This window comes from Lycium barbarum, chromosome 5, assembly GCF_019175385.1.
Source record: "Lycium barbarum isolate Lr01 chromosome 5, ASM1917538v2, whole genome shotgun sequence".
NCBI lineage: Eukaryota > Viridiplantae > Streptophyta > Magnoliopsida > Solanales > Solanaceae > Lycium > Lycium barbarum.
The window spans coordinates 113,347,962-113,370,733 of NC_083341.1; the positions used below are offsets into that span (position 1 = coordinate 113,347,962).

At 36.8% G+C, this 22,772-nt stretch overlaps 1 protein-coding gene across 1 annotated transcript; it reads right to left on the reverse strand.

Annotated features, from left to right (window-relative positions):
* Positions 1–2,722: 2,722 nt before the first annotated feature.
* On the reverse strand, positions 2,723–11,690 carry LOC132641167 (protein PECTIC ARABINOGALACTAN SYNTHESIS-RELATED). Its single transcript, XM_060358061.1, has 11 exons — positions 11,215–11,690; positions 6,791–6,841; positions 6,600–6,690; positions 6,153–6,229; positions 5,882–5,970; positions 5,522–5,641; positions 4,469–4,585; positions 4,242–4,385; positions 4,029–4,152; positions 3,743–3,934; positions 2,723–3,476 (listed from the first exon to the last, which is right to left on the reverse strand). Exons 1-11 carry the CDS (start codon positions 11,509–11,511, stop codon positions 3,117–3,119), a joined length of 1,662 nt encoding a protein of 553 aa, XP_060214044.1. The 5' UTR covers positions 11,512–11,690; the 3' UTR covers positions 2,723–3,116.
* Between the last annotated feature and the right edge of the window lie 11,082 nt (positions 11,691–22,772).

Genomic DNA, 22,772 nt, shown 5'->3' on the forward strand with positions numbered 1-22,772 from the left:
CAGTCAAAAGGTTTAAAAAATGGCAGAAACAACAGGAGGAAGCAGCAACAGGCGAGAATAACGAGTGGAGAGGGTAGCAGTATCGATCCTTTTCACGTAATGCAAGCAACAGATCAACAAGAACCGAGTTTTTCAGATGATTATGAATAGAGATATTGAATGTGTAAGAGGCAGAATGTTTGAAGCAGAAAGGATTAATTAAAGAGCTAAATGTTCAAATGAAGAAATGGAAGAGCCTTATATAGGCATGGGACTGTGACGGTTACGATCCCCCGGCCAATCAGGGAGCGCCACGTGCCCCCATAATTAATGAGGAATGACTTGAAACGACGTGCATACGGCGGTTTGTCAGAGCAGACCATCCGGGACGAGACACGTGGCCGATGGCAGAAGAACGTGGGGCAACTGTTCCCGCCAAAAACGAAACGATAACAACGGGCAAAGAGGAGTCACCGGCTTAGTGATTCATCCACTCCCCGTCACTCCGATAAAATCTATGATCCGGGAAGTGTGGGGACTATCTGTATACGGTAAAAACCAGATATACGCTAAACCGGAGAGATCAAAGGCCGAGGGAAGAAAGGGACAAGAACGCGCATGAAGGTCCCTGTGCTGAGCCGGGGAAGTGTTTAGACCGGAGCGACGGAAGGGCGTCATTTGGTCCGGTTCTTCCATGGCCGGTTGTTCGAGATAGTGTGTCTGATTGATCGTGGCCGGAAGTCCGGGAGATTCGTTGCGCAGTTGTCACGCGTCGATGGCGTCCTGCTGTGTTCAACTGCCAATCGTACGGGTGTCAGACCGTACGGTCCACCTAATCCAACCTAATCCAACTCAGAACTTTTTCTTTATTTTATTATTTCTTATGTTGTGTGAAGCCCATGGGGCAGCATTATAAATAAGGGGCATTGGCCTCCTTTTAGGGGGTTGGCTTGCTCATATCAAGAACACTTTGTAATAGCAATTTATATACAAAATCTCTCTCTCAAATACCAGATTTCGGTCATATCTGTTGTGTTTATTTCTTGCACTTCTTCAATCAAGTAGCATTCATACATTAGTAAATATATAAGTATATAGCAAGTCGCCGATTATCATTGCTCTCTTCATATTGTATTATATTTATACCTTCCTTTCACCAAGTAGATTGAGACTTAACTACATATCTTATACCCACTCACAAATTTAATTGATTATCCGAATTGGGGTAAACACTTATTAATATGAGAGTTTGAGAGAATACGAAAAATATTACTAATACTGTTTTTCCCTAATTGAGCATCTTTTCAGAATATATCTACTTTCCTCAACTAATTTAAGATGCTAATAATAAAACTTTTCTGACACACTATGTTGAAATTGGACACTTTCACCCAACCTAAGCTTATCTGTTACCATCTCGTTGTACATTTTCAGTGTCAATAGCAAAATGTCAGCGTAAGACTTAAATTTGTTTTTCAATTACGTGCATTAAAAGTTATTTTATGACAAGATGAAATCAAATAGAAGGAAAAACGTAGACATGTTAACTTCTGATTTTTTTTTTAGTCACGGCATTTGTAACAGTCCTGCTTATTAAGTAGTGATGGTGTTGCCTTGAGACTAGTCTTAGCACGACTTTAAAATATTCACCTAATCTTTAAAACTCGTTTTGTTATATGGATTTGCCTAGAATATTACCTTCTTTTGTGACTCAATATGTTACGTACACCCTCCTAAGTGAATTAGGATCATCACCCACCACTTTGCCCCGTCATAAGCACGCAGAATAAATCTGATATCGGAAGTTACAATCCATGATTTTAGCCCATCGTAGGCATCTAGAATAACTTTGTTAGCATATGTTTAAATTCAGCCGATCACTAATATGGTTCACTTTGGGTCTACATCAACACGATTTTAAATCGCGTCACTAGAGTTCAAATTTTCTACTTGTATACACAACATGTGTGTCGTGTTTTACCGATATGAATGAACTAAGGTGTTACAACACTTGTCTCAATAATTTGAGCTGGAGGCAGTGAAATTAGAAGGAAAAAAAATATATATATCAAGAAATGTGAAAAAATAGTAATACAGTCAAACCTCTCTATAGTGGCGACATTTGTCTGAAAATTTCATGGTTGTTATAGTGATGTGCTGTTGTGTTATTATCATCTCCATTAATGATAAAATCCTATTAAGAGTAAAATGGAGAAAAAGTAATTAATTATACATTGAATTTCTAAAGCGACAAATAATTTGAGACAACTATTTTAGTAACCACGACAAATAATTTGAGACAGAGGGAGTACTTGTTAATGGAAAATTCATACCCATCAAATAAGAAATGTCACAATATTACGAAAACCATTTCAACACACTTGGAGTCTTCTAGTAAGGCTATTAGGAACAAGAAAGCACTCTTCAAGTAAATGGATAATCCTGAACGATTCAGTTTTGACCCCACAAAGGGACACAACTTTCTTGTCTTCTTTCTTATTTTTGTTTCAATTGTGTTTTCGAATGACAGGGACACAAACTGGATATCACAAACAATGCAAAACTATCAAAGATTGCACCTCTGTATATCATCAGCACAAGAGTTAAATCCCTATACAGTGAAACTCAACACCTGAATAATAAGGGAATTTTCTTTAAAAAAAAATGGAGGGGCAGGGGCAGTTGATTGATTGCTTCAATGAAGACATTCGAGTATCCTGTGATGCACCAAATCACCCTGGGATGCATGAAATCTGGTTTGTATTCAAATGAAATGAAAGAACCTTTTTCTATTACTGCAAATAATATACATTATATCATGAAACAATTGGAGAATAAATTAATATTCCAGAATACAAAACTGCAGTGGTGTCCCCGCCCAAAGAAAGAAGATAATAACACAGGTGGTCAATACAGGGCAGCAGCTAGAGAGCCCACTCCTAAAGCCAGTTTCTGCAACTCCTGTGTTAATACTCTTATCCCCTCAGACACTACAACATTCTCCTCATTCTGGGATACCATGTGTAAATTGTCGTAATTCTGTCTCTGTTAACAGCGAAAATTTCGCAGTTCCCTGTGCACAACTCTAGAAAGATGCACTACTTAAAGGGCTTATCTTCACAGTAAAGGTTGTCAATTCAGGCTTTACACATGCAATTGGTCAAAGGATTCTCCCAAAGATCATAATTTGGAAATGTTTCTTCAGGTAAACCAGTTCTGGTCTGGTGGGTTAGGACAACATCTTCCACAAAGCCAGCCCATCCCATATATGGATCTCCTAGGGATTTGGACATCAGACCCTTGTCCGGCTTAATGGATTTTAGACGATGACCCATGTACCTACGATTTCCTATGATCAGTTTGGCAAAGTTTCCTCCGTGTGTCATCACAAATACATCAGATTTTAAGCAGACTAGGAAGTCTAGGGCTGCCAAGCTTGTCACATGCTTCTTGAAGCCATCCAATTCTGGTTTTGTAGCTAGTTCCTCTTTTGTAACCTATTAAGATCCCAAAATACAATATTAATCAAGAAAAGAACACAAACAATTCACTAGGTATATTAAAATGTGCTGGGTAAAACATGTCTACAGGGACACTTAAACAAAATAAAATGACAAAAGTGAAAAATCCAGATATTTTCAAGGGTCTCTTACACAAAATCATTCCATCCATGTTTCTTTTAAAGATGACCATAGTAAGCAAATAGAACCTGAACAAAATATAGATAAAGGTCCCTTGATAAGAAGTTAGGCAAGCGGCTTACCAGATTTGGGAACATGTTCCTCAGCGGTGCCATACGGTTTTGTCCACCATAGACCTGTCCAGAAGCAACATATATTTGAGTTTCTTTAGGATAACCCATGGCCCGAAGCAGCACGGCTACTTCACCAGGCTCAAGAGGGCATCGTCCTTCCTTACGCTTTTGCAGAGCCAATGCCCACAAATGGGAACCATCCTATCAGCCAAACAAACAGAAAAGAAGATAAATATATCACCAATGAAATGATAACTGTCGGCTTTATAGGAATAGTGATCATAATCTAGATAACCTTAAACCGCCGAGGCCATTCTTTCTTTCTGTATGCCGCCATGAGAGCTTTCTCTGACCGTGTTCCAACAAAATCACAGAATGATAGACCCACCATTCCTTTCTCAAACCTCAAGTGAAGAGCCCTAGTTTTGAAAAAATATTTTAAGTTCCATTATAGATCAAAAGAAGCGAAACAGAATATTTAACAACAGTTACAAGCACACTAACTCACATGAAAGGATTTGAACTACCAGTACGGTTTCTCATCCTTGAAACGAGTTGATCAGCCATCTGCTCAATCTCGGGAAGGAACTTCAGAGCATGATAGTTGACTCTGCACCTCAGCCTGTTTATCTCTGGAGGAACATTATCGTACCTGAATAATACGCAATTAGTTTATGAGGTCAATACCAGTTTTAAAAACTCAGGCCAACTAAATGAGTAGGGGAATCTAGTTACCCAAGCCGATCGACAAAAGGTTTCAGTGACATTATCTTCTTCTCCTTGACACGAGGCAAAACATTATCTATGTAGAACTCTGCTGAAGCGTACTTGGGAATGTTCTTGACTGTACGCCTGGCAAGCATTGCACAAGCTTTAGAAACACAAATGCAAAACATAACACACTGTTGTAAATGAAGCGGCAACAATGTGCTCACGTTCAGCAACTACTAGGAACAATAAAATGTTCCTCCTATAAGAATGTAATCGAAGATCCCAAACTTGACACTATAAGAACGCTTTTTTAATAAGGTGATCCTATAAGAACGTTTTACACAAATGCTGAGTACTAAAGATACAACTATCTTGCATTTTATCTTGTACTTTATGAAGCAATAAAAGATCTAACAAGCAGGGCTAGTGGAGTTTATATACCATTACAAAACAAAAAGGTTTACAGCACAAAGTTGAAAACTTAACAGGGTCTTAAATATTTGATACAAGTAAATGCAACTGATGAGTTTTGGCTGGACCTTGAATTTTGATAAAATTACAAGTAGGGCAAGGTGTCATGCATTAGGCAGTAAGATGGTTCATGCAAGATGAGTTCATGCATATATCTGACATCTGTTATTTGATATCCACCTATTTTTTTATGGAAAGGATCCTTCAAAACCACAAAATTGGCTAGAAACTGAGCGCATCACTATCAGATCCAAATCCATATTCAGTACTCCATCTAAGTCAATGTGACATTACAACTACACCACAACAAACAGCTGAGATGCTTGGCTCAGTGGTTAAGGGGTTCAGATTTATGTCAAGGTCATGAGCTTAAGTCCTGCTTACTGCAATGTTTTCAAAAAAAAAAAAAAAAAAAGAAGCTACACCACAAGAAGGGAAGCTGGGGATTTTTTATGATGTTAACTTGAATTTGTACAGCACTACGTTGAGTAATCTAGTCAGGGAATTCATACTTTAGAACTATTTAAGAAAACTAACTTAGAACTGCTACGTGAAAATGAAACTAGCATCCAAATGTAAAATGCTAAGCAAGCTAGGAGACCATACCTTATGCTTGTGAACAGCTCATTTTTGTCAGTAAACCACTCTGGGATATCACGAACAATTCGCACATCATCCTTCAGATAGTTAATAAAATGATCTACATCAAATATGTCCTCAAATTTCCTGTAAACATAGTTAACTCTTATCAAGAATAGTCAACGTCTTACCAATCTATTGGAAAATTCTCATAATACTATGATAGTTACTCTCGAATGTTTTTGCTACAAGTAACTGATATTATAACCATAAACCTCAATTTTAATTTCTATACAGTTTGACTAAAATCTCACTATAATGCAACATAAAAAATCTACAACATCCGTCCTTATGAGCAACGAATCGCATCAGTCAAGTTTCCCTTACGTTTGATCTTTCCATATCTGATCTTGCTTTAATACTGGCAAAATAAGAGTAGCATTCATAATTTTGGCCACTGCAACAGCATTGCATATCTGCAAAAAAATGCATGACTAATTAAAGTGGTACAAATCATTTGAGAACACATAACAGATTTCATAGATCCATAAATTAACAAATACGCTATAGTTTTCATTCATTAACCGACATCCAAGAGTTACAAAGACAAATATAAGCAGATGGAAGACAAAAGCATAGCATAAGACATGAAACATACAGCGATCCTTTGCTGGTTTAAACCACCCTCAGCATGTATGAATATATAACCGTTTGTGGCATTCTCAGGCGGAATATCTGCAAAGCACCAAGCTATATCACTATTTTGCAAAGTGAGGAAGTAAAAGGATAAGAGAACACTTAGTCCATTTGGATAAAGTATTCTAACAAGCTCAAGAGGTTTGTAGCTGTTAATGATACATCTAACCTAAAGTGAGACTTGATGAATTTTGGCAAACAAGGGAGTATCAGGCAGAAACCTGTTACACCATTTTTTCCACTTCTTTAGTAATGCTACAAGTTCCATGAATGGGAAGACCAGCTTTGCTTTCCCACTTCTCAATGACACTAAACTCATAAACTTAAAGAAGAGTATATGTACAAATTCCCCGCCCAAAAGACATGACAAGGCAAACGTACAGATATAATTTAAGGAGCATAAGAATACCTGATATCAAACCCTCACGTCGCTCCGCACAAGGCTTCCATGAGGTTGTTGCTGAATAAGGATTCTCCCACAAGGAAGGAGTCTCTTTCACCTAATAAAATTAGACAGATTGGACGTTTGACTACAATGATGGTAGTCATTATGTAATAGGATATAGTGGCAGACAAAAGGGTAGTCTTTCAAGAACTTACCCGTGGACACTGAAGAGTTATGCCATCCTTTTTGCACAAATATGGGGCATTCTACATAGAAAAAAAAAACCGTAAACCATGTTTTAGATGCTGAAATTGCAAGAGTCAACGAACATCAGGTAGGGAAATACATTACACATCCTCTCAATAATAGTTTGTTTAATCAAATAAAATAGGCAATGTAGCACACAAAACAAATAATAGTCGTGATGACAAACTCTTTAATCAAGCAAAGCATTACCTAATTGTGAAAAGAACTATTACATGTGGAAAGAGGCAGCTACTCATGTAATTGTTGACAGCTGATGTTGAAAACTATGTGCTTCAATTTACCTATTTTAAAACTATGTGCTTTAATTTCACCACCCTCAGGAACATCGTGAGAAAGCAAACTAAGCAAACAGCAAGATAGATTAGGGGTAAGGCCATCAAGAAGTTACGGTAGATGATCTGCAGTTATTTTTTGGTATTTGTGGACTGAAAGAAATGGAAGATGTTCTGATGGAATCTCAACTCCAAACTCCTCCTCAAAGCTAAGTGTCTACTTTGTCTTTTTAGCTGGTTTAAGTTAACCCCTGTAATTAGCACTAACCAATTTTTGAAATTTGTTAGCTCTAAGATCCCTATTCATAGATTGACACATCGTATAGGGACCTACAAACTCTTATTTACACTTTTGTTTTCAGCTTATGTAACTTTGCATCTACTTGATGCCTTTATAATGAAATACCTTACTTCATCAAAACTAATTGTTCATATATATGAAATCAGAAGTAACAAGCTTTTTATTCATATGATTCCATACCACAAATGAAATCCTTTATATGAAGAAAGTCAAGGAAAAAAGATGCTTACACGACCCACAATTTGATTGCTATCAGAGATAATATAAAGCAAACTTCAGCTACATGTTAGTGTTCATATAAGAACAACTCTAAAAGATTGACTTGCATTTAACAAATTAGATGGCATTACTTAATTATACTAGCAGTCGAAAGACATACATTTCTACTCTACTAAACATACTGTGGACTTAAGGTCTTAACTTGACCAATATTCATCAAAAGGACTTCCTGTTTTTATCTCTATTAAACATTATATGGAATTCAAGGTCCTGGCTTGACCAAAAGTTACCAAAAGCACTTCCTAAATTATCTTTCGTCGCTTCAAATTGCCCAATCATTCAACTAGTTGAAGTAGCAACAAGAATCTTCTATTCCGTTCCGATCTATTTAGGCTCATCATTCCAACATTGGCAAATAATTCACTCCCTCCGGTTCAAAATAAGTGTCATCTTCTAAGCTGCTGGATCAGAAGGGGAGGGAGCAAAAGCCAAAAAAGATGGTGGAGGATTATACAATCATGCGTCTCGTGGAGAGTGTGGAAGGAGAGAAATGGAAGATGCTTTGAAGATAAATCCAATTCCATCCAGTGTTGTCAAAGGCGCGCTTAAGCCCTGAAGCGAGGCTCAAAACATGTTGAGCGCTTCGCCTCGCTTTATTTGCGCTTTAGTGTCATCAACAAGGCTCTAAGACATACTTTTCCTTGATAATGAGCCTCTCTATTTCACTTTATCGTAATGTTTTTACAATTTCGTTGTCCATATATTTGTTGTTCATGCTTATTATCATTAGTCTTGGACTAAACATATATATATTTGTATTATTTCACCATTGCGCCTTTTTTCATTAAAGCCCACGCTTTATTTGCGCTTTGCGCTTAAAGCCACAACTGACCTTAGAGCTTTTTTGCGCTTTTCGCTTTTAATAACACTAATTCCATCCAAAAAGTTAAATGGAATTGTATTATATCTTTATTTTCTTGGTGTAAACAACAATGTATAGAAGATATAGATCAAATTGTAGACTTTTTAGGAGCTCTGTAACTTTTTGGAGGTACCCAGCATTAAGGATATGCTGAGGATTACAAATTTACCAGTTTCAAAAATAAGTGTCCACTTAGCCTTTAGCACACCCCTTAAGAAAACACTAATCCTAGAAGAAACTAAGTATTTTGACTAAACTACCCTTAATTAAACTTTTTATATTACTAATAACTTGACACATTGGGATCTGGTCATTTAGCACTTAATAAGGGCAAACCTGGAAAAATAAAGTTAATTCCTTCTTGATTATATGTGTGGACACTTAGTTTGAACCAAAATAAAAAGGCTAGGACGCTTATTTTGAACCTGAGGGAGTATCGTTCAAGGCAATTCACGAGTTCTCTAAATCACACACTTGTTCCTATCTGAACCTAATGTGAGCATAACAAGCAACATATAACCCTTAATTGCAACTAGTTGATACCAGCTTCAAACGAATTAGAACTGCAAAATTTGTTGATAAACAAGAAATACCCAAACTAGAAAAAGAAAAAAAAAAGAACTTCCAATCTCATGTCTGGGCAAATTGAGATGCTATATTTTGAGAAATGTTGAATGTATATATATAATATGGAAGTCAAGGTCCTGACTTGACCAAAGTTATCAAAAGCACTTTCTAAATTATCTCTTTAAATTGCCCAATCATTCAGCTAGTTGAACTAGATATAAGAATCTTCCATTCCGTTCCGTTCTATTCAAGCTCATCATTCCAACATTAGTAAATAATTTATCATTCAAGGCAATTCACGAGTTTTCCAAAAAAACATACACATTCCCTAAATCACACTTGTTCCTATCCGAACCTAATGTGAGCATAACAGTAACATTTAGCCTTAACAAGAACTAGTCGATACCAGCTTCAAACTGAGTAGTGTTTGGATAGGAAGGAGTGTGGGATTTAGGGAATGTGTATTTCTAGAACACGTGATTTTCCTTGAATGATAAATTATCTCTAGTCGCTTACTGACAAATAACTCAACTAGTTGCAGTAGCTATAAGAATCCTCTATTCCATCATGTTCAATTCAGACTCAACATTGTTAGATAATGTATCATTCCAGTTTCTCTAGAAATATACATTCCCTAAACCCCAAACTTCTTCCTATCCAAACCTACTGTGAGCATAACAAGCAGTAGGGATGGCAACGGGGCGGTGCAGGGCGGGTTTGGGCTTGTGTGGTTGAGGGGCGGGGCGGGGCGGGGCGGGTTCATTTTTAAAAAAGAGATTCTTTGCGGGTTGCGGGGCGGGTGCAGTTTCTTTTAGGAGCAGCCGACTAATTAGATGATTTAGCATTTCACCAAGTTATGTTCCTCTTCATTCATATTTCATTTTAAAATTATATTTTTGCACTGTAGCGGTGGAGATGGAGACTGGTCCATTTAACATTTTTTCTGTGATCCTTGCCAGATCATACTTCAAAATTAATCTCTAATAACTCGTTCCTTTTTCTTATTTTTTTGCTTGTAAATTATACCTTGGAACATAATGATATGCTATAAAACTGAATTAAGATGTACTCAATGGTCATAATTAAAACTCAAATAAGCAATACTAGGTGAATAATCTTTAATTGTTCTTAATGTAGTTGTTCATATCCATGATGTCGAGTTCTGTCAACAATATCAAAACTTTGTATCAAAATATAGTGAAAAATGAACTTAGCATTTGTTAAAGTTAATTGTAATTCAGATGATTACAGAAAAAGTTGTGTTCTTATGACAATTTTAAATGAAAATACAACTAATAAAGTGAAGGATAAAAATACTCTTCAGCGGGGCGGGGTGGGGCGATGCGGGTATGGTGCGGGGCGGATAGATGCGGGTGGAAATGTTATGCAGGTGCGGGGCGGGTTTAAATTGTGTGGGTTAAGAGAAAACCCGCACCGCACCGCCCCATTGCCACCACTGACAAGCAGCATCCAAGTCTGAATAGCAACTAGTTGATACCAGCTTCAACTAGTTGTCTATGATGTGTGTGTGTGTGTGTGTGTGTGTATATATATGTATATATATATATATTTCATATGTCTATGAGCGTGTTTTGAGATTAATAAAATGAAGGCATCACTCTAAAAACACACATTTCATAAATCACACACTTATTCATACCCGAACCTAATTTGAGCATAACAGCAACATTTAGCTTTAACAGGAACTACTTGATGCCAGCTTCAAACCGCAATATCTTTGATAAACAAGAAAAATCCAAACTAGAAAACTAAAAAAAAGAAGTTGCAGTAATTGAAATGCAATATTTTGATGTGCTTTGAGATTAATAACATCAAGGCTTAACAATCGATGTAAACATTCCAACATCGGTAAATAGTTTATCATACAAGGCAATTCACGAGTTGTCTTAAATACATTGTTCCTATCCGAACCTAAGCAACATTTAGCCTTAGCAGTAACTAGTAACAAATTAGAACCGCAAAATCTTTGATAAACAACAAATATCCAAACTAGAAATAGTGTGTAAACAACTGAAGAATGAAAGCGAGATGTTAGACTTGTTGGGATGAATAAAATGAAGCTCGGCTTACCAATCGATGAACAACAGAAGATAGTGAAAGCACGAGAAGAAGAAGAAGAAGGAGAAAAAGCGAGATCTTAGACTTGTTGGGATGAGACCTCAATTCATCACTGAAAAAATAGGAAGATACAAACAAACGAAACCGATCTCTAGGATAATACCGTCCCCGATAATCATCATCGTCAACGTTACTCGCACTACTGTTATCAGCAACCAAAGGAGATGAGGTGATGACGTCATCACGCTTCCTAGGTGACGCCGTCACTCCTCTGTTACCGATTGAGCTTGAATGGCGTAACTCCGCCATTGCTCGCTTTGGACTAAACGCCACTTAACTTCACTGCGAAGAAGAATTTCGGTAACGGCTATTGGGATGGGTTTGTTTGTTTGTTTGTTTCACTCACTGTGTGTGTCTGTTCTAGATCGCTCATCTCTTCTTGACTTCTTCATTTTTCTCGATTACATTTTCACGGGTAAATGTTTCATTTTGAGCCCCGCATGTTTAGAATATGTGAGATTTAACCCCTTTCATTTGGACAAGTAAGTTCACCATACGTACAGGTGCTCATCGCTTGGTTCGGTTTTTGATTTGTAAATACGCTAAATAAAAACCAAATCCATAAGATATTCGTTATCGCTTTTGGGTCCTTAACCGTTTGATTTTCGGTTTAACCAATAAGAGAATACTCCACTAATTTTTTTCTGCTTTATCTTGTTTTCATTTGTTCATGTAAACAATACTGCCTTCATGCATAAAATCTACACAAATTACCATACAAAAACTATAAAATACACTATAACAATCTTTCAAAAACAAAACGAGACCAGTTTATAGTTCATTTGTTCGTAAACAAGCAACCCCAACTTCTTCAGAAAGAAAATACTAGCAGCAAGACAACATTATAAAATGCAAAACAAAAACTATAATTTCGAAATAGGTTTGTATTTAAATATTAAAAGTTAAAGCCGTTAATATATAATTAGGGATAAAAAAAATTAATGTAAGCTTATTGGGTTATCGGTTTAACCATTAGCTAAATCCTTAAAATAGAAAACAGAACCGATAACCCAATAAAATATTTTACAAACCGTTAATCCAATAACACGATATAGATAAACCAATAGTATTTTTATTGGTTCGGTTTATCGATTTTTGCACACCCCTAACTATATCATCTCTATGCGGTTGTGGTTCAACGCCTCAAAAAAGAGTGTAAGGATATCATTCAATTAACCCGATAAGAATAAAATAAAATTTGATAAAGTTTATACTCAGTTAAATTTTCAATCCATCTAATTAATTGAAATATACATCAATTATTTTGAACAAATTATATGATGTAAATTTTCTAATATTACTTGTTTACCTGTAAATTGGTACAATTGAATTTGTATACGTGATCAAGAACATGTGGATCAACTATGACAAGGTAATGATATAATTTGCAATTAGAATTATCGAAATAAAGAGTTTAGAGTAGCCTGAGCCTCGGAGAAGCTTTGAGCTAGAGTCTCTGGGCCAGTCATTGATTGCGATATCAATTTAGCCGAATAGAAATGAAAGTAAAAAAAGCAAAGTAAGTATCAAGTTTGTATGTAGTATATCTCCTGTAATTTGTGTCCTTATAATGAAATGATAATCCCTATTAATACTTGAGCTAAAAGGTACACATCTCACGTATCATGCCCTCATTTATAATACAAATTCATGCCATAGTAATTATAGACTATAAAGAGAGCTAATGTCTATTAATACCCATAGAATGTGAAAGGTCATTCCATAACGGTTGACCATTGCCTTTTCAAACTGGTGCCTCATCGTTTCCACGGCCCTAATGCCTCCCGAGTCACTAGCTTTCCCTCTGAGGCCTAAAATGCTGACATGGATCTTACTCACCACTACGGACACGTGTCATCACAATATTTGTCGAGTTGTGTTCTGCTAATTTTCCCCAATACATTGCTATTCACTCAACTCTGAGTCACTTAAGGATAAATTTAATGAGAGATTAATTAGAATATTAATATATCAAAAATTAATAGAGCTACTTTTTGGATAAAACATATTTAATTATTATGACTAAAAATAAGTGGGTTGTCGGTCATGAAAACCAAATATTTTTCAGTTTATTTGGAATTTTGAAGTTGGAGTTGTGTTTGGTTGTAGTTTTTGCAAAGAATATTTGGTTGTTTGAATGTGCGGAAAGTGAAAAAAGTAAAAACAAGATTTTAGGTGTTTTCAAATTTTCAAATAAAATTAAAAAAAATATCCGGAAGATAGTCAAAAGTTCTCATGGCCAAACGGGTAACATATCTTGGACAATAAAGCAAAGTATCTTGCTATCTTGCAGAATTATTTTGTTTTGTATCCAAATACATTTTATTCTGTTTTTAAAAGTAAAACCATATATTGAAATTGCAATATAACTTGTACTAATTCTACTAACAACTCTCTTAAAATCTGATTCAAACAGTCATAAAAGAATAGAATTAAACAACCCAAAATAAAAGCAAACCACAACTAATCGTTTTTGAGAAGTGTTCTAGAAATGGACTTTTATTGAGTTTTTCTTTAAACAAAAGCGTAATGTGACTATTTTCATACTACAAGGGGTTTAAATCCACATGGATAAAAACTGCATAATCTAATGTGCATTTATCCATTTGTTTTTTCTCTTTAAATTAAATTAATAATCACAGTTCTTAAAAGAGAATGAAACGTTAAATACCAAAAACTGAAAGAAAAAAACTCCTAATTTCAATACACCTAGAAATGTCCAGGTCAGTGGTGAAGCATGTATCAACCGTCTTCAGTCGACCAAACGTAGCCTTAAATTCACTAAATTGGGAGCTACAACAATGGCGAAGTATAAGAGTGAAGGTGAGAGGAACAACTTAGACCAAGCATTGTTTCTAATGTAGAGGAAAATGTAGTCTAGTGGAATGGAAAGGTTGATTAAGCGTGAACAGTTACATCATATCAAGAATTCGGAGAAGCGGTTGTTGGCTCGTAAGATTCTTGAACGTAAAATCCATTCTCAAGAATTGGCTTGTAAGCTCAAATCCATCCTCATCAAGAAAGTCAGGTATAAATAAGTCATTTTTATTATTTTAGTATCCTAGTATTCTTTATTCTTATTTTTCTATTACTACTACTTGTTGTCTCTTTATGCCTCAGTTTTCTTACTATCCTGTTGTTGTTACCGTGTATGTTTTCATATTTGCTTTGTTTCTGTTTTACTTGAGTTGAGGGTTTATCGGAAACAACTTCTCTCTATCTTGCCAAGGTACCAGACCCCACTTTGTGGGAAGACACTGGGTATGTTGTTGTTGTTCCTCCTTCTCAATTTAAATGTCTTAGTTTAACTGAGCACGCAATTTAAGGAATAAAAAGAGACTTTTGAATCTTGTGGTTCTAAATTAAAAGATGTGTGTAATGTGCTAGAATGTCTTTTGAATCTTGTGATTTTAAACTTGTCATGTAGGATGTTTGAATTATCAACTTACTAAATATAAAAAGAGGCACTCTAGAAAGTAAGACGCTTGAATTGGAACGGAGGGAGTAATTTTTAAAATTATTTATGAAGTTGCTTTTCCTTCTATGTGAGCTTCACATCCATTTTGAGATTTTCATTGTTGGTTTAAGGTTCGGATAAAGAAGGAGTGACTGTTGTAGGATGAGTTTCAGTTTAGTAGCAACTAGCATTATTGAAAAGAAATGGGCTTAATGGAGCGAATAGATATATAGGATTCATGTAGCCTAACCCTGCTAGTTTAGGATTGAGGTGTAGGTGTTGTTTTTTTATCTTGCTAAAGTAAGGAATGGTACTGGGAAGACTGGCAATGTAGTTGATTTTATCCGTGTCAGTCGACCGTGTTGGGAGATAGCAAGATACTTTATGAGAAGCATACACTAGATGAAATGAATTGATTGATTATATATATCACAAAGAAAGTTCTACTCGGCCGTTCAACATAGTAGAGAAGTAGCAACTTGAGAACTTGAAGCTGACTAATTTGTGCTATGATAATGTAGGAAAGATTTCACTGCTCTAATGGATCGTGTTGGGAACATAGCCAGCTGTTTATATGTTAATCACATGCTAGATGTCATGAATTAATTGTTGATAATGACTAGAATTAGCAGAGAGTTATTTCCCTCAATGAGGCAACACAAAAAGAAAAAAAATAGTAATTGAGAACTTAAATGGACTAGTTTTTGCTATGATATGTAGAAAATATTACATTTATCTGTGTAAAAAAGTTGGCTTGGCAATAGGCTTCAACTGCTTAGAGTGGATTATTGCATATGGGTGTCTTATTGTGGGGTTAGGGTTTACTCCACCTTCTGTCGTCAAGGTTTAGTTTTGCTTATTTAAGATGGACGAAAATTATAACTGATGTTTAGTCACCAAGGAAGTTGATTGACTCATGTTAGCGAACAATCTCCAACTTGCTGTATGTGAAAGAAATTATCATGGTATTTATGATTTATTGTTTAAACATGCATATGCACTTCTTTTTTTGGTAAATAAGTTTTTTTTTTAGAAGGAAGATATGTACATACAAACCAGCAACCTTACATGATAATCAGAGATCAGATGAAAATGCAAACAACATTCTACCCATCCCTACTCGATCCTAGAGCTACATCAAACATACTACTACTACTGCCTTGCTGCATCTCCATGGACATCCTTCAACAGGCTAGCAATTCTTGCATTGCTGATTCCTCTACAATGGACATCCCTTACAATTACCCTGCTCAGCTCCTCAATTCCCTTTTGTTTGTTTTGAAAGAATCTGTCATTCCTTTCTTGCCAAACTGCATACACACAACAGGCCAGCACCATTCTAAACACCATGTTATGTCCCGTGTTTTCGGATAATTGGAAATCGAGAAATAATTAAGACTTGTGTGTTATGAGGAAATATTTTGATTCTAGTTGATGTGACTATGTTGGTTATGAAATCATTAATGTCAAGACATTGGGGAAGGCCGAGGGTAAATTTGGAATTTTGGAAATTAGTTTCGGGAATTACAAAACGAGACTTTTAATGAATTGGGCCAAGAAAAATTGATCAAGAATTGAGGCCCAAAGATAAAGGGTGGCCGGCCAAAGGCCAAGGCCCAAACCCAATTCCTTATGATCATGTGCCATGCATGTGGTCATATAATGGATATATATCAAGTTGCCTTGGTAATTATCAAGAACAAAACAAAAAAAAAATTGAAAAGTGAGCAACACCACAAAGAGGCTCTCGGCCGAATAGGGAAAGAGAGAAAGAAAAAAAATTCCCAAGCCTTGTGTTTGATCCAAAAATCCTTGTTCTTCACATATTGTAAAGTACTCAAGACGCTCTCCGACGGAGTACAATTAGTTTGGCGGAAGGTGCGCGTTTGCGACAAGTCGGAAACTTAAGAAAAGGTAAGAATTTTGCCCCTCTAATGTTATGGAATTGATATGAATGTGTTAAGGATTGAGAATAGACGAGAATTCCGTAACTTTGATGTGTAGATGGGACCGTATGTGTGTGTGTGGTTAGTGTTGGGGCCGTGAGTTATAGGAAATAGAAGGCCATGTGAATTTGATCTTGTTTAGTTGGTTGTTGCGTCGTTGTGACATTTATGACGTAAATGATCGTTTAATAAATTGAATTGGCGTTGGAAAATGATTTCGGAACATTATGGGAAAGTATATACCTTTGGTGTATTTGTGTATATCATTGTATATTTATGATGCTAAAGACGTTAAATGTGACTTATGGTTGATGTTAATGAATTTGGAATGAAACAATGCGAGTTAGAATGTTCGCCGTAAGTTTTTGATGTTTTGGATGAAATATGGAAAGTAATGAACTTCGGGAAATTTTGTATATTGTTGGAGTGTAATTGGGATGGGTTTGAATAATCTTGAATGGGTGAATGAATACAATAATGTGGGCATAAGTTTGGAATTGTGAAGTTTGAATGAAAGTTGTCAACTTGTGTAGTAAGGTAGAACTTTGAAGTTAGAATGATTTGATTGCGATTTATGTTGCTTGTGATGTTTGGGTTGTTGTTGTTGATTTATTTTGAGCCGAGCTAAGTCTCGGGGGTGTTAGATTTATAGGGGAAATGCTGCCGAAATTTCGGTAGCCAAGTATAACCCAAAGATTGAGATGTTAACTTTCATGAATAGTAACTGGTAAAAGTGACCATTTGCAGTTTTTGGACGAAACGGGAATTGAGATTTGACGAGCGTAAGGCGCAATCCAGGTATGTAAAGCTTACCTTTCCTTCTTTTGGCATGTCCTAGTTACACTAGGTCAAGATCGGACCCTCGGGGATAATTCTGCTCTTGGAAATCCGAGTTCAAGTTTGGGCACTATTCATTCAGCGCAATTGAAACCTATTCCTTACATTTGGTTGAAAGAATGTTCAAACCTTCATAACTTTTGCTATTGTGTCCGAATCTCTCCGAAACTTTCGTAGATGGCTTTATGGAGCCTAAAGTTTGTGATTTGTGTCCGCCGCCTCGATTTGACTCAAGGTGGGCCCGCAAGCCCCGAGGCTTCCCTTATTTGGTTTGTTTGGCTCATTTTCGTTCGATATGAAAAGTAATCATTTGCCTATGACTCAAAGGTCTGTTTGAAATTTCCTATATCGTTATTGAACGTTTTGCACTATGAATGATGTTAGATTTTCGGAAAATGATCTGTGAATTGCTTTTCAAAGGTTTTGCAGTTTGGAACTTCGTAACTTCCATATATAAATTTTGATCGCCCTGACTCCTACCCCGAGCCTTCTGGCGTCGGTATATGCCTATATGTAATTATATGTCGAGTCTTGTAAATTACTTTTAATATGCATATGGTTTCTGCACTACTCCGTTCGTGCCATTCGCTATAATTTCGTTCGTCGGTACCCGGGCCGGCTTTGTGATCGTGCGCGCTATACCATATTCGGAAGTATGATGTGTTACGGTTTCCGAGGCCTCGCCATAGGGCCGGTTACCGTCTATGGAGTTATGATGTGATATGGCATTTGATATGTTCTGATGATGTGATATGTGTGTGATACGATTTGTCTGGAGACTGTACGGAGATTTGAAAAACTTCTGGAGTATGATGTGTTGTGGCACCAGCGTCGGGGGTGACCACGTTCCTAAGCCCTATACATGATTTTTATTTGCATTTGTACATTTATCTTCCGTACAGGTTTGATTTGCTACTTTGACGTTTGTGTTTGTTCCTTCTGACTCCAGTTATGATTGTGATTTCTGTACCTTCTGCTTTACATACTCAGTACTTCTCCCGTACTGACCCCCTGTTCTTCGGGGGGGCTACGTTTCATGCCCGCAGGTACAGAAGCTCGTTTGGGTGATCCTCCGGTTTAGGCTACCTATTCTGCTATTTTGGAGAGCTCGCCTTGATCCGGAGCTTAACTTTTGGTACATACCTTTTGCTGTGTGTGGATTCTGTACATTTGTGGCTGTGTGGGTACGGCGGGGCCCTGTCCTGTCATATGTTCGTATGTTCTGTTTTGTTTTAGAGGCCTGTAGTCATATTTGTGGGTCGTGGGTCCGGTGTGTTTGTATGTGGATCTGTTTTGCGTTCTTAAGCGGCCCGTATGCTACTATGGCCAAGACGGCCCATGAGTTTGTACGTGTGTGTGTGCATTTGGGCGATGTATATTCCGCCACCTTTTTGATTTTGATATGACTGTTCTGCACGGGCGACCGCTTAAGATAAGTGTTCGATCAATGTTTGTGTGACGTCTGCTATTAGTTTTCAGTTTGAACAACGTATGTTAAGTCTGAATGAGTCTTAATATGATGATCTGGGTTGTGAGTCTGTTTGGGGTGCCTAAGTAGGGCACCAGTCGCGGCCCACGGGGTTGGGTCGTGACAACCTAGGCTTGCCAGATCTCCCAGTTGCATTCCTTGTGGCCCACTCAAGCTCTTGAGACTACTACAGAGGTGCTCTTTGGATCTGCTACCACTTTAACATTTTCCTCCATAAGTTTGCTGAAAATCTGCACTGGAAGAATAGGTGATCTATAGTCTCCTCAGCATCATCACACAGTGGGCAAGCAGTGATATTAGTGATCTTCTATTTTGCAAGTCTGTCTCTAGTATACAGTCGCCCATGAGCTACCAGAGTCAAGTTAAATATCCACTTGGGGCACCCAACATTGTTACAAACAAGCCTGCTCTAACTGACCTTAGGCGGGCTATCCCTTATGGCATTGTATATGGACTTGATCTTGAACTCCAGAAGCTGCTGAAATTCCATTTGTGTGTCGCCAGCTTTAGCCACTATCTCCTTAGCCTTGAGAATCTTCCTGATTATCCAAACAGCCTGCTTAGTGTTAGCTTCCTTGATGGGTTGATTTTTAATGTAGTAAGTGTGAAAAATGTAGTAAGTCTGAATCCATTGGATCAAAAGCCTGTCCTTTTCTTGCAAAGATTCCAATAATGTTTACATATGGCTACTTGTTCCACTTTAGTATGTCTGTAACATTAAATCCACCAGCACACTTATATATGGCTGCGTTTGCGTATCTAATATAACACAAGGCGGGATAAAAGGACTCAAACACAAAAGTCGTAATGCACAATAAAATCTAAATGTGTGCAATGTAGATCATTTTTACAATTTGTGATAAGGTGTATTTTACCATAGTAATGACTGATGGGATAATTTATTTCTGAAGTTGATTTAAAATTGACTTTTTCTTCCATTTGGTTCAGAAGACAGAGATTTAAGAAGTTAATGTCCATTGCACTTTTTTTTTTGGGAACTGGTAACATTTGTATTGAATTCAGTACTTCAGTAGTCTTGGAGAAACCATATTTACAAAAAAGGAAGAAAGAAAGAAAAAAAAAACTTCCAAAACTGAGCCTACGATACTAGATAGAACCTAAAGCATCTAGAATTGTCTCTGTCTCATTAGGGAAAACTTTTATAAACCAAAAGCAGAACAACAAAATACAGTTAAGCTTAATCTTCTGCACGTTGCTACTCCCATTTTCAAAACATATGTCATTTCTTTCTTTCTATATAGTCCACCAAATGCAAACAGGAATGATCCTCCATCTATCTCTATTTCTAGCACCAAATCCAGCTTCGTCCCAACTGAAAAGAGTGTCACCAATCTTACTAGGCATTGTCCTTGAGATGCCTCTGAGATTGATAAAAATTTGCCACAGTTGGTTAGTTGCTTTGCAGTATAGGAAAAGGTGTCTAACTGTCTCAGTATCCCTACCACATAAGAAACACCTATTGCATAAGGGGATTCCCTTCTTTGCCAGATTGTCAAGAGTTAGAACAACCTCATTAGTTAGGAGCCAAGTGAAACATGCCACTTTATAGGGCACTTCAACTCTCCAAATATGTTTCCAAGGCCAGTTGGGTAATCTGAGGTTCAACTTGATTTGCCTTGTTGTAGCCTTCCTTCACCTTATATATACCTTTGGTATTTTCATTCCACCTGTCCTCTCCACTCTGTACTCCATGCAAACTTTCTAGATTCATGTACATTTCAACTACTCTTGGATCTCCCAGTCATTCAAATGTCTTCTAAGTATCAAATGCCATCCTTGTTGTGTCCACATTTCAGTTACTGTCTTGTGTTGGTGCTGGGCCAGAGCACAAATATCAGGAAAAGTGCCCTGTAAGCTGTTAGAACCCATCCACTGGTCTTTCCAGAAACAAGTCTTATTGCCATTGTGGACCTTAATATTAGACTGACTTTTGAGGAATGGCTAGAAGAACCTGATGGCTCTCCAAAGGCTAACACCATAAGGAGTAGTGACTTCTCGAGTTACCCAATTGTCCATCTCCCTATATTTGGTTTTACCTATGTACAAAAGGGAAGAGCTCAGGTATATATAAATATCAAAGAAACCGCATAATTATAAAATGTGTACTCTTGTATAAGTTGAATTTAGATAAGTTCCTTGAGTTGAGATTCCGTTTTGTATGCAAGTGTTTAGAGTAATGTAAAACAAATGTTGTCTTTACTATGTTGTTATTCCAAATCTGAATATGCCGGCTTCAGAGTTTAGGATTTTGCAAGCATTTCACTTAAATGAAAGGATTGGGCACATGGATAAATGCAAACAATTTGTAGTCTATTTGTTCAATCTTTTTGTCTTAGAGCAAACGCTCATTCACGAAATCACTAAAATGATTCTGGTGAATATTAGCCATTTCTAGTTCTTCGTCTCTGCTCATGTCTCCAGTGCTCTTGTTCTGGATTCGCCCCTCGGATTGAAGGGCCAAAAGCCGATCAGTGCGTGGAGAGTGGAGAACCTTAGGGCCCATGGGGATAGAAAGCTGAACGGTATGGTAGGGATTAGATCATGAGGATCTGGCAAGCTAAAAGAAAAAGAGTTTTTTTTTTCTTGGAAGGAAAACTAATTTTTCCCAGTTTTTCTTACCAAAGATCATGAATGACTCGTGTTGTGGAGTCCAAGTAAGAAAAGATTATCTTTTTCATCATTTATACTTTAAAATATTATTGGCAAGTGGGCAACAGAAAGCATGGTGTCCAAAGATAAAAGTAGAAACAGGATAAAATAGTAGGAGAATAAAAAGGCATCTAATTCTCATCAAGACCACTGAGCAAAAGGAAAAAAAATGGGAAAAAAGATCTGTGCACTCCGAGGTTTTGTATAGCTAATTGATTTATTCCTTTTTGTCTCACTTAATTGTGTGCAATTTTAATTTGTAGAGCATGAAGATGTTTGAAAATTAAGTCCGTGTAGAAATTGTTAGAGCAAATAAAGTAATGCATTAAGTAGAATGTCTTCTACTTAATCTTTCCAAAAATAAACAACATGTTATAGCACATGCACAAGGGTTTAGAGGGAATACTCGGAAGCTTTTAATGAGTATTGAGTGAAGGTTTCACTTCCCATTCATAAGAGTGTATAAAAGGGAAAAACAAAAAGGGTAGGTATTGTTAATCTCAAACTTGAAGACTGTATCTTGCATCCGTTGCAATCCTTTTTTGGTGGTGCTTGCTTTCCCTTCTTCTTTCAAGTTTTGTAATGTATGCGTATGGAGCTTTGTTTCTGTTGCCTACTACATCCACAGCTCCACAGTTGCCTAAGTGAACTACATTTGAGATAATTCCCATTTTCAGATGAAATCTACACACATTTAATTGCAAAGTTAAATTTCGAGCTGTGAAAAGTCCTTTTTTGGTTCTCAACGCTTCTTCCAAAATGAAAACTATATAGCAATTGTTACCATTTTCAAAAAAATATACTATATAGCAGTATATTGTTACTGCTATATACTATATAGCTGTCATCATAAAAAAATATTTGTGTAAGGAATAAAAATATACTTTTGAATATTGGGATGTGTGTAATATACTATAATATTCTTTAGATCTTATGGTTTTTAACTTGTCGTGGAGGATGTTTGATGTCACGACTCAATTTGGCTAAGTCGTGCGGGCACCTACCCTTCCCAGCTCGGTAGGCGAACCCTTATCCCAAAATTTGCCAAGTCATTAATTAACTATTAAACAAGAGGAAGAGATAAGAATCACGTAAGTATGATGATAATCAT

Bases quoted from the DNA above. Each gene is read 5' to 3' on its own strand.
- LOC132641167 (XM_060358061.1), bottom strand. From the start codon at position 11,511: ATGGCGGAGTTACGCCATTCAAGCTCAATCGGTAACAGAGGAGTGACG. The intron at 5,971-6,152 runs GTATGTTTCATG...ATTTTTTTGCAG, and splicing joins TAAACCAGCAAAGGATCGCT to ATATGCAATGCTGTTGCAGT. The intron at 5,642-5,881 runs GTAAGGGAAACT...CTATGTTTACAG, and splicing joins CAGATATGGAAAGATCAAAC to GAAATTTGAGGACATATTTG.